We start from the raw sequence: 12,227 nt of genomic DNA on the forward strand, positions 1-12,227 counted from the left end.
AATATTGTTAGATATGTAATACGATTAACACATTTGATGTCCCAAAGAAATCTAATTTTTTATGATTATTACTGTGGGGCCTAATTCTTTGTTTCTCTATGGGTAGGCTGATTTCTATAGTAATCAGTTAATGAGTTTACATATAAATATAATATATTGTATGTAATATGTACCTATAAAACTTACAACAGACTTCAGTAGGTACTTATGTTTCTGTATTAGACACCTTATATGTAGCTTAGAAAAGCGGGTCATCCTTCAAATAACCCCCTATGTATAAACTTTTCAACAATGGGCCGTTTTTCTATTGTCTATGTTTTAGCGTTCCTTTTTCAAGTAAATAATACTGGCCTGTGATTTACTGGGCTAATAGCCACGTAATAAAAAAAATGGTCTTAGCAATGTGGTTAAAAGGAGTCCATATATGATTATTCTTGGCTATCAGGTAAAAAGGAGGTAAAATATGATTGGGGTTGTATCTAATTATGGAAGTTAAAATTTTTTTTTCTCATTCAATATCCAAAAGGAATTATATGAATGATGGCCCTTGATGATGGTTTTCTTTCAACAGCTTTTTATGGAAATATTTAATAGAAGTTTGTTAGGCTGAAGTAACTGTGTGTTAAATATTGAATGTATACTTTTTAGAGCGGGTACAGGCGGTCCGGTATTGTTGTAATTTTTCTAAAAGACCCATGGATTATTTTTAAACAGTCTCAAAAGTTTAGTTTTTTTTTTGCGTCTTTCAAGATAAATTGTATAATACATTGAAAGGGTGATTGCACGTGGAAAGGGTGTTCTTAGAAACCAATAAAATTGACTTGAAGTTAAAATATTTGAATTGATTTTGAATCTTTGAAAATCTTGGAGCGTCTTTGCCCGCTTATCGATTTCACTGTCACAGATCACATACACTAGTTTTGTCGATGAAAATAAAGTTAATAAAAATGTATCCGATTTGTGATTTGCAAACCCTCCTATGTTAAGTCCCTTATGTACATATCAAGTTTAAAAATAAAATAGTTATAAAAGACATTGAAAAAACAAAATACATTTAAACAATTTATTGATTTAAAATTACAAGTTTCACAAAAAAATACAGCAAAAAGATAGAATAAAATATGGCGAAGTTAACATACAATTGGATAAAATAGAAAAACTTAAAATATTAAAACAATCATATCAAACTATCGCTATATGCGTGATATAGTGAAGTGAATGTTGTTATACATGCAATCTTAATTTAATTAAAAATATTTCAACCTCAATAAGGTACGTATTGAACGACGATGTCATATCTGGCAGTTGCTGCACGTGCAGCTGCCGCTTTCATCCAAATAGGTTTCATGTCCATCATCCTCAGAGCCTTTTTTCCCGACATGTTGGGGTCGGCGTCCAGTCTAACCGGATTCAGCTGAGTATCAGTGCTTTACAAGAAGCGACTGCCTATCTGACCTCCTCAACCCAGTTACCCGGGCAACCCAATACCCCTTGGTTAGACTGGTGTCAGACTTACTGGCTTCCGACTACCCGTAACGATTGTCAAGGACGTTCAATGAAAACGGTTTCATGTAAATTCATAGAAACCAGTAGTGCAGCTATGGCCGACTTCATGCAGTCGCGAAATGTGAAGTCGGCAGCAAGAATTCAATACGCACCTTTATACTTTCGGTTGATGATAATTCTTATTTTTAACATAATTAAAATTATAATTATTTTTATTACGTTTCTTAGGGAAATTATCTTGCACTCGGGTTGGTAGATGCACAACTTTCTTTTCTCAAGCAGAAAACGGCTTCCGTAGTCCTAAAGCCCTTGGGGAATTTAAGGTACCAACCTCCGTAATGATCTTTGGCCTTTATTGTACTTTTTCCTTCTCCATTTTTTTTTATTTCTTTGAAGAAATTCTGAAGACTACCTACTCCTTTCTTCCTTTCGTACCCAAATATTAAATTCTTCCTTTGAGATTTTGATTCCAATATTCAATTTTTTGTTGTGGTTTTCTAATTGTAAAGCACAGCCTTCATAAAATCTTTCATGCGCATTATCAAAATAAATAGATGATTATCAAACATCTTTATTGCTACTCAGTTGGTTGGTAGCTAGTTTTTTCTATTTTTCGAGGCAAGGGAAGATGATCTCCCGCGGTTCGCCTGAACGCGTCGATGCTTGTTAACTGCGTTTGTCTTTTGTTTTTGCCCTTTCCTGCTTTCTTTCCCTCCACGGCTCTCTGAATCTTCTGCGATGGCTATATACGAATAATTAAACTTAATTACTTATTTTGCATACAAGTTACGCTTTAAAATATGTAATAATCACGTTCTGTAACTTATTGAATACAAGTTTCGTGATAAACTTTGGAATAAACACGTTATATATTTTTTTTTTGTCTCTGGCAAGTAATTTTATAGTTTTTGCCAAGACTTGCCAGTGGTAAACCCTATCTGGCAACACTTGACAGTGTTTTAAATTTTTTTATGTTGGTAACACTGTCAAGTTAACGTTTTCGATTTCAAAAACTTTCTATCCCTTCATTTGTCGTTACTACAACTTGGGCATAATAATTATAATCTTTAACCTACTTCAGCTGGGTTTCTATATTCTACAGATAAAATTACTATTTTATAATAGCAGTTTTTGTAGCATCATTTTGTTTCTTTGTAGGTAAATACGGGAACCAAACTGAATTCTTACTATACTAGGAGATAAACTAAGCCGAAAACCATGCTCATTACAATTCTTCCGTCCTACAAATAGGTACTTATATTAAAACACCATCACCTTCTGGTCATTATGGGTTTTTCTTAGAATAATAATGAATATTAAAACAATCAAAATGTATGACTAAACACTTGATAAAAGTCAAACATTTTAGAGATACACTCAACGTTCACCATTCTAAATAGACGTTTGTAATATAGAATTTCCATTGCAAGAGAATTCCTTATACCATCTTAATTTAGGTATAGTTTTTAAAAGATGTAATATTATTTTACTGTATGCTGGGTTTTTATAAAATACGTTTTTTTATATACTTATCTAACATGCACGGGAAAGATAACATGTAGTTTTTCATAGCGTCAAAACAAATAACTTTGTTTGACAATTGTATGGTACAATTAGACCACTACAAAATCTGATTTTCAGAAATAGGTATATGAAGGTAATTTTAACATCGATGGTGATATTATCTTATCTAGAAAGGAAAGAGAGAGGTATATACTAACTCAAATGTACGAGACGGTAGTCAACGATAATAATATTTATCAAGTATTTTTAAATAGACCTTTATCGTGCAATGCATTTAAAACGAACATTCATTTTATAGGAATGCCCATACCTATACAAAAGTCTAGCTTTGTAAAATTTTAAGTATGTAATGTGCTCATCTACTTACACATCGGTTGAATGATATAAGCACATAGCAACAGTTAAATAATAATAGGATGTACCATAGATTGGTTTATCTTGGACTTATACCGTTATCGGAACCTCTCTCTAACATAACCATACAATATTTATTGAAGGCATCAAGATTTTTTATCCTAATGCTTCCTACCCCTACCGCGATGTTTAACAAATTCCTTTTTACCTTCCTCAGATTTCTTGATAAAAAGCTTGTAATTCATAACACCGTTGTGCACGAATGTATTGGCGTACCACACTGGCAACACAGCACATTCGCCATCTTTAAATATGTCCTCTACTTTGACGTTGGACGACATACAGTTGTCTGTGTAAGTGTACTTGCGGTGCTTTTCGTTTTTATTGTAAACGTGGATTTCGTAGTTCCATTTCGCGGCGCTGAACTTGGTACCAATAAGTTGGACGGCCATGTAGACTTTGCCGTCAGTTTCTGATACTTTAACGTGGGTTAGGAAGTTGTAAGTTCCTAACACGACTAAATGCACCTCTTGGCTAGTGTTGTGCACGTTTGTTAGAGCCATTTCAGTATCGACGTCAGTCTGACGGCCGCTTGGATGCATTTGGTCGAAATGACCCGCTATTTGGCTCAGTTTTCCTGAAAATTACAAAAATAATATTAAAATTAGACTTGAATAACACTTTTGGTAATATTGGTCGGTTTGCATAAGCACAACGTTATAATATGATTGTTTTCCATGTTTATAAAAACTTTAACCTAGATAAAGAACTTGAATCAGATACACATTAGAAATGGGTCTCAGATTACAACTTTCATTACTTTGGTTCTCGTTACGGTAAAGTTTCAAGGTAGGTGTACTTATTACCTCTCCAGCAGCAAGTGCCGAACACAGCGGCGAGCGGACACTCCTGCTCCTTGAAGGGACACTCGCGCAGGTGCGTGTCCATGTCAGAGATCTTGATGTACAGCTTACAGCCCTCGCTAGCGTTTGGGCACAACGCTTTCGTCTGGTTAGTTAAATAAAGAATCGTTTAAAACAGGGTTTTGAGAGAAAGTCTCTCGTTTCGACTACAGTAGGTATCCAAATTGATTTAGGTGTATTGAAAAAATTACTTGTATGAAAATATCTAATTAAAAAAGAGATTTGAGAAATCTTAATGATAAGAAAAAGTTTTTTTTGTACATTTAAACATGATGATGGAATTATTTAATTAAAAAGACTAGACTACCGGACACAGTAAATTCTAATTCGCAAATTACTAAAGAACTTATACCTGAGCCATATGGTTCTCGAGGTCGAAGTTCCTCTTGTTAGTGAGGACTTGGCGACAGATGCCACACACTCGGCCTCTATTCTTGCACTCGCTGCACGAGCTATGACCACTGTCGCATTGGTAGATCCTCAGGCCGAACCGCGAGTGGCAAGTCGGACAGTCTAACACGTCACGCTCCTGGGGCTCGTTGCGCTGTCTGGAAATTAAGGTTTAAAATATATTGATATAAGTCGTAAGGTGTATGTATATTCGTTTTTTTTAAGTAAATAAACTTTCGAAGTAATTCAGGACAATTCTCGTAAGAAAACTCGAAGCGAAAGTAAAACAACAAAGCATGTTAAAAAGACCTTTTTTGTCGGGGTATTCGGGTAAGGTAAAAATTAACGTCGATAACTCGATATATTTAAATCCATTAAACAAGATGAAATCTAAATCTTGTGTGATACGGACACTCTTCCCAATTACCTACCACAAAAATCTCAAATTACCCTGCGCCTAATATGAAGGCATAGGTACTTAATCATCAAAGTCAAGTTTTGGTCTAGTTTCAAATATACACAACGGGATAATAAACGTACAGAATTAGCATTCCACGTGCTTTACAGGCGGTACAATTTATAGTCTAGCTAGGAGAGCTATACAGTAGCTTTATACAAAACTAGCTTCTGCCAGCGGTTTCAACCGCATCCCGTGGGAGCCTCTGCACGAACCCAGATAAAAAGCCTAAAGCCTTCCTCGATAAATGGGCTATCTAACACCGAAAGAATTGTTCAAATCGGACCAGTAGTTCCTGAGATTAGCGCGTTCAAACAAACAAACAAATTCTTCAGCTTTATAATATTCGTATAGATGAGAATGACTGCAAAGACTATACATACTGTTGATGAGAATTCATACCTGCTAATAGATCGCGGCCTGGGTCCCTGTCCGCGACCCCTTCGATTCGGGAGGAACGGCGCCGATGGGGCAGGTCTATTGTAACTGTCGAAAGAAGATTAGTTTAAGCTTATGTATATCTTTCATGCGTTGCTGGGGAGTTTGTTGCGCCACTTTTTCCCAGTAACAGATAGGAAAACAAGTCAGTCAGATCACTATTACGAAAGTCCGGAGAGATTTTGAAAACAATTGGTCCAGTCATCTAACTTTCGTTTTTTTTTAACCTCGGCATTTGTGAAGTCCCAGTTACGTAGTTGGTACAAAGCCATCTATCATTTTCTCGGAACTTTTGGTCAGTGGGTCGTGTTTTTTAACCTTAATAAAATAAAAAGAAAACCTTTGATTGCAGTTCCAAAATAAAGTAGGGTCTTGATTACCTTTCAGCTTGTCCAAAGTTGTTAACGAAAACGAAGTCATTCGGCCTCTGCGGCTGGAAAGGGTTGTTGTTGACTTGGGGATGAAATTGATTGTTGTTGGGCTGGGGGTGGAATTGATTGTTGGGTTGGCGTTGATATGGGTACGCTTGGGGCTGGTTCAGGTTGGGGTATAGAGGCTGTGGCGTAGTAGGGGCTGCGTTTTGCTGCAGAGCGGGTCCAGCATAACTGTACGGCGCTCTCTCTCTTTCCATGCTGTAAAAAATAGTTTTAGTTAGCCTTAAGGCTGCCTGTCCACCGGAGCGGAGCTAGGCTGCGGAGTGGAGAAACTGAGAAATATTAACCAATAGGATTGAGGAGCGGAGATTTTGTGCAATCCTATCTATATTAATATTATAAAGCTGAAGAGTTTGTTTGTTTGTTTGAACGCGCTAATCTCAGGAACTACTGGTCCGATTTGAAAAATTCTTTCAGTGTTAGATAGCCCATTTATCGAGGAAGGCTATAGGCTACTTTTTATCCGGGTTCGTCCAGAGGTTTCCACGGGATGCGGGTGAAACCGCTGGCAGAAGCTAGTTGGTTAATATTTCTCAGTTTCTCCACTCCGCAGCCTAGCTCCGCTCCGGGTGGAGAGGCAGCCTTAGTTTTTTAAATTGTCTACATCATCGACACCATAACCAAACCGAGGGTGACAATTTCATGGCTGGTTAATTTGTGGTTCGGTTCAATTACAGTTCAATGGTGCAACTCGCGCATACTTATCTACTGTAATTATGTACTGGTTATATGCCTGTGTTTATTGTACTTAGCATTAACTCTTATTTATCGTATTAAGGTCATCATCATCTCCCGAGCCTTTTCCAAGCTATGTTGTGGTCGGCTTCCAGTCTAATCGGATTCAGCTGAGTACCACCAGTGTTTTAAGTACAAGGAGCGACTAAGGTATCTAGGTAGGTCTTCATATAAAGTATCGTCAAGTACCTTATAGTTTGAGGAGTAGGGGGTCTGGCAGCTGCCTCCTGCTTCGTTTTATTGACCACCTCTTGCAGTTTCCTCTCGTACTGCAGCCTCTGCTGGTCCAGCATTCGCTTGACTTCGGCCTGACTCATCTGTCTCCTGTGGAAACATGGCATTTTTACATCGACATGTTACGTTAAGATCTTTTTATTAGACCCTCGGAAGAGAAGGAGTTCGTCCTATTTCTTCTGTGCAAGGATTCAAATAAATAAATATCAAGCTGAAGATATCTGGGGGCACGGCAGTGCCCCAGCCAAGTCTCGAGCAAAACGGGCACGGCCGTACCATCTTTTCTCGAAGCGATTCGCGGCTGTTTCGCCCCCCCTATATCTTCGACGTGGACAAAGCTAGGAGTTTAGGTTTTCGGTGAATAATAGTAGGCAATAGAACAAGCTTAAGTTCGAAATTACATGCCAATTGAATTAATAGTTTAGGAGTTACGGTCGATCAAAGTTACACCATTTTGTCACTCACTGACTCACTGACTCACTGATTCACTGACAGATCATCAAAAATCTAAGGTACTTCTAGCAGACTTAGAAACTTCAAATTTTGCACCAAGATAGGTCATTAGCCACATATAAAGGAAAAATTATAAAAACATTAAAAAATAATATGCCATAGAAAACAATTTTATATTTGCGGTTTGGCAAGAACATTATGTATGGATTTTGACTGCATTGTTAACTTTGTTCGTTGTTTATACCATAAGTACCTATTCAATTGGATGAATACATACATAGAATAGAAAAGAATAATATAAATATGTATAAATGTAATACATAGACTATCATTAATACAAATTAATACATAAAGTTCATAATTCATTAAATTAATAAAGCTAAAACTCCATTGTATTGCGATAATATTGTATGCGCGCTCGATAGATGGCGTTGTACCTGTCTGAATCGCGCTATGGTTTCGTTACAAAGCGCAGTCTAAGTAGTACTTCAAAATAATTCGATAAATTTCATTTGATAGCGCCATCTGTCTATGAAAAACCATTTCGAAACTAAAAAATATTGTAATGATAATTGATATTCGGAGAACTTTACGTGTTATTTGGTTTAGATTAGCTAGTTATAGTTGTAGTTTGTAAGTTAGTAGATATAGTATATTTATTTAGTTATTTATTTGTTAGTTAGTTTAGTTCTATTTAGTTTGTTAGTTATTTATTATTGGCTATGTGCGCGACGGTGGCGACGCGTAGCGTTTACAACATTTGCGGAAGCTGTCAAATAATAACCATGTAAACATTATAATTTTCTTTGCGAATATAAATAAAACCAAAGATTAAAATAGTGTTGTTAACATTATTTAAGTGCAATTTATTCAATAGTTTTACTGTAAAATGAATATAATGATAAAAACCGGGTTTGAAACATCCGCATTTGTTTCCAATTTCTGCCGTGTTGTGCGCTTCGGTCGTTATTGTCCGCCGCTACTCGCTTTGCACATAGCCAATACATGTATATATGCATATATATATAAGTTTAAGTCCTATTAATATGTTGTTATAGTAGTAATTGTAAATATAGTGTAATGGAACGTGAAAAAAAATAAAGAAATACACTTATAAAAAATAAATGAGATCCCACCAAAAACATTAAATGTAAAAAAATGCCAAGTCTCTCGATGCAGTCTTTCCATCGTAAAAAGTTTTGAGATCTCATAGAAGCCAAGTCCTATTCAAAATATTTTGTAGTTATAAATCAACATTTAGTAACTGTATCAATAGTTTTCTTTATATTATAATTATAGTGACTTGGCAATGAGCACAAATCAAAAGCTGCTTGCTGCCTGGAATTATGTGCAAATATTACTGACGAGACCAGTGATCAGATTATTTGTTATGTGTGAATCATGATGGTCACTACCGACTACATGCTCCAATACAATAATTAAGAATACTTTACGGGCCATCGCTTAAGAAAGTAAATGAATCGAGAGTACACTAAGACTGACTGCCGTTGCCGAAATTCGGTTGGGACGACACGGATAAACCAAAAGAAAATTTGATATTAATGTTTACGCATGCGGTCTGTGTAACTTTCAACTCCTCCAAATATGCCGTTTTATTTGTTTCTTCTTGTGCTCATTGCCAAGTCACTATAATTATAATATAAAGAAAACTATTGATACAGTTACTAAATGTTGATTTATAACTACAAAATATTTTGAATAGGACTTGGCTTCTATGAGATCTCAAAACTTTTTACGATGGAAAGACTGCATCGAGAGACTTGGCATTTTTTTACATTTAATGTTTTTGGTGGGTATTATTGTTTATAGGTAGGATTTGAAAAAATTACTTTTAGATAGCAAGTTTACAGAGTTGAGAACTTCTAAGGGATTTTATGCGCATTTGAAAATGCTGCGTAGTTCTTAATCTTAAAATAAGCGTGTTAAAAATTGGCAGCAATATGCCAAGTTTTTTTAAAATCCGATCAGCCGTTTGTGAGTGAAGAAGTAACAAACATATACACAGACACACAAAGTCATCATCATCCTCCGAGCCTTTTTCCCAACTATGTTGGGGTCGGCTTCCAGTCTAACCGGATTCAGCTGAGTACCAGTGCTTTACAAGAAGCGACTGCCTGTCTGACCTCCTCAACCCAGTTACCCGGGCAACCTAATACCCCTTGGTTAGACTGGTGTCTGACTACCCGTAACGACTGCCAAGGATGTTCAATAACAGCCGGGCCCTACAGTTGAACGTGCCATCCGAAACACAGTCATTGGTGTCTAAGATATACCTACTTAGAAAGTACATTTCATCATAAAGACATCTCAGTACACAGACACACAGTATCGCTGTTATAATATTGAGCGTGATATAATTAACACGCTGCACCCACAGCGGGTCTCATTAATTGATGATATTCCACCAAAACATACACCTACTACAGTTTAGTCGTATGTACATACTTCATACCGCACTACATGATAGAATACATAAGTAAGTGGAGGCTGTGGAGGTACATACGATGGACACTTGTCATACTGAAATTATCTATAATTATATTTTATGCGGATAACAATCGGTCGAACAGTCACGTTAGCTTGTAGCTTGTTACATAGGAAGTGGGGTTTCCCCGAACGAGATAAAATACGAATAAAACTCAATATTAGTACTTGGTATTTTTTACAGGTTTAAGAGGAAAATTTTATTTGAAAGAATTAACAAAAACATTAAAAAAATACTGACATAAATAAGTATATTGCTATCGCAAATGATAAGATCGTGCTTCCTCATATCTGATGCTAATTTAGGTAAAATATCAACAAAAACATTTTTCATTTATATTTGTATTTGGCGCACCACGTCCTGGCATCTACGTCCACGTCCTCCATCAAAACGCTACTGGGCATGCGCGAGATGTTAAATGGCTGACTTCAAAGAGGCAAACTTATTTGACGAAAACCGTCCGTCTAAAAAGGATATTGGATTCATAGAATCTGCGCAGAATTGGTTACATGTGTGCGCGCTCTATTGTTTTTTCAAAACTTTGTAGATGTTTAGTGTGAGTGAGTAGTAGTAGTACCTACCTGCTACGCACGTGTTTTGAAAATACTAACAAAAAAGGGTCGGCTAGAATTAGGTACATGTTTTTCCTGCAAGTTAAGATTGCTCGTAATGATTTGGTTTTATTTGGTCATAGAAATATGAATTTTGATTAGATTGTTTCTAGATGATTTCCTACTTGTAGCTAAGCTACAGCTTTTTAATTTATTTCATATTTTCATTAATCATTCATTTAAATTATCCTCATTATTTATAAATGCGAAAGTAAGTTTGTAGTTTGTCACACTTTCAAACGCGAAGGGCTGAACCAATGCAGGTAAAATAGATGGTAATAAAAAAAAACCCTGCATAAAAGAGTGCTTGTATAAGAGCAATTGGCATAACTGCCCCGAGTCGGGGACGCCATTTTTATTTACCTACTTACATAGGTATAAACTTCCGTCGTAATGCGATACGAGACCCAGATGACCTTATGTCAATAAATAGTCCTTTCAGCTTAAACGTTGGTGAACCGCCGTTCCCGATATGCTATCTACTGCTATCTGTGGATTTGCTGAATAACATTCACACGCTTTTTTTCAAATGACCCCTCCCGCTGTGGGTTAGCAGCGGTGAGGGAGTGTCAGATTCTTACTGACTAAAAACCGTCGTGTTTCGTCGTACGCCTTTTATGTACCAGGGCCGCGGTAACTCTTTCGAACAATCCCGCAGCCCAAAATTCACACGCTTACAAATACAAGTAGGTCTTGTCAAATTCCTATCGTTAGTAAACAAACCCAAAGATAGATAGAATATTGGAAGTACGTAACAAGACATGTTTTGTTGTTTACTTAGGTACAATCTTTTTTCGCTTCAACATTTTCAAAATTTTGCTTTTTGTGATTCCAACCCTTTCCTGTGATTCCAGCTCACACTTGGCAGTTTATTTTTGTTTAGTAAAATGTAAACTGGGTAGGTACAGTACAATATTTTCATGTGCATGCGCAAATTGTCAAATGGCTATCTTCGGAGAAGCAAAGTTATTTGATGAACACTGATAGTGTTCAAAGTCTTCAAAGTAGGTAATGTTTTAAAACAACAACAAATCTACAATGTTATTTTGTTTATATAAACAAACTTTAATAGCATCTACCTTCATAATAAAAATGCTCAACAAAAATAGCTATCCTAATATCATGTTGATACTTAATTAAAACACAAAATATTGAGTAACACTTACTGTGTTGGAGTCGAGGCATTGCTCCTACTCGTGGTAGATTGCTCTGCACCCATTTCAAAGACGTTAAACACAACCTTTAGCTTCAAACACTGATTAAAAACTTCACTAACCTAACCAAAGCAAGCTTATTAGGCACAATGAGTGAAACAAAGCAAAACGTTGTATTTATAACATGGCCGACGATTGCACGCTTCGAGGCGAATTTCTGATAACGAAAGTACCTACACGACTCATAAGTGCATGAATTGTGCTGCACCATAGACGGAGCAGCGTATCCTTGCCCCCGCCCGCCTGCACTTAATAACTTTAGGGATGCACCTAACTGTTATCGATAAAACAAATCGATATTTTTTATTGATTTAAAAAAGTATGTTGTGTTCGATTGGTATATATTTTATGTTTTTTTTTTCTATGACTCATTTAAATAACGTGTATATGGGGAACATATATAAAAGGCTGTAAGGCACAGTTTTGTGTTCCGGTAAGACATCGTTAA

The 12,227-nt window shown here is 36.3% G+C and overlaps 1 protein-coding gene across 1 annotated transcript; it reads right to left on the reverse strand.

Annotated features, from left to right (window-relative positions):
- Positions 1-1,861: 1,861 nt before the first annotated feature.
- On the reverse strand, positions 1,862-12,006 carry LOC124639701 (E3 ubiquitin-protein ligase siah2-like). The gene is made up of 8 exons (XM_047177153.1): positions 11,732-12,006; positions 6,951-7,085; positions 5,973-6,224; positions 5,557-5,640; positions 4,660-4,855; positions 4,251-4,392; positions 3,593-4,021; positions 1,862-2,248 (listed from the first exon to the last, which is right to left on the reverse strand). The coding sequence occupies exons 1-8, from the start codon at positions 11,782-11,784 to the stop codon at positions 2,103-2,105; spliced, it is 1,437 nt and encodes a 478-aa protein (XP_047033109.1). The 5' UTR covers positions 11,785-12,006; the 3' UTR covers positions 1,862-2,102.
- Between the last annotated feature and the right edge of the window lie 221 nt (positions 12,007-12,227).

The sequence above is a fragment of the Helicoverpa zea genome, chromosome 19, assembly GCF_022581195.2.
Source record: "Helicoverpa zea isolate HzStark_Cry1AcR chromosome 19, ilHelZeax1.1, whole genome shotgun sequence".
Lineage (NCBI taxonomy): Eukaryota > Metazoa > Arthropoda > Insecta > Lepidoptera > Noctuidae > Helicoverpa > Helicoverpa zea.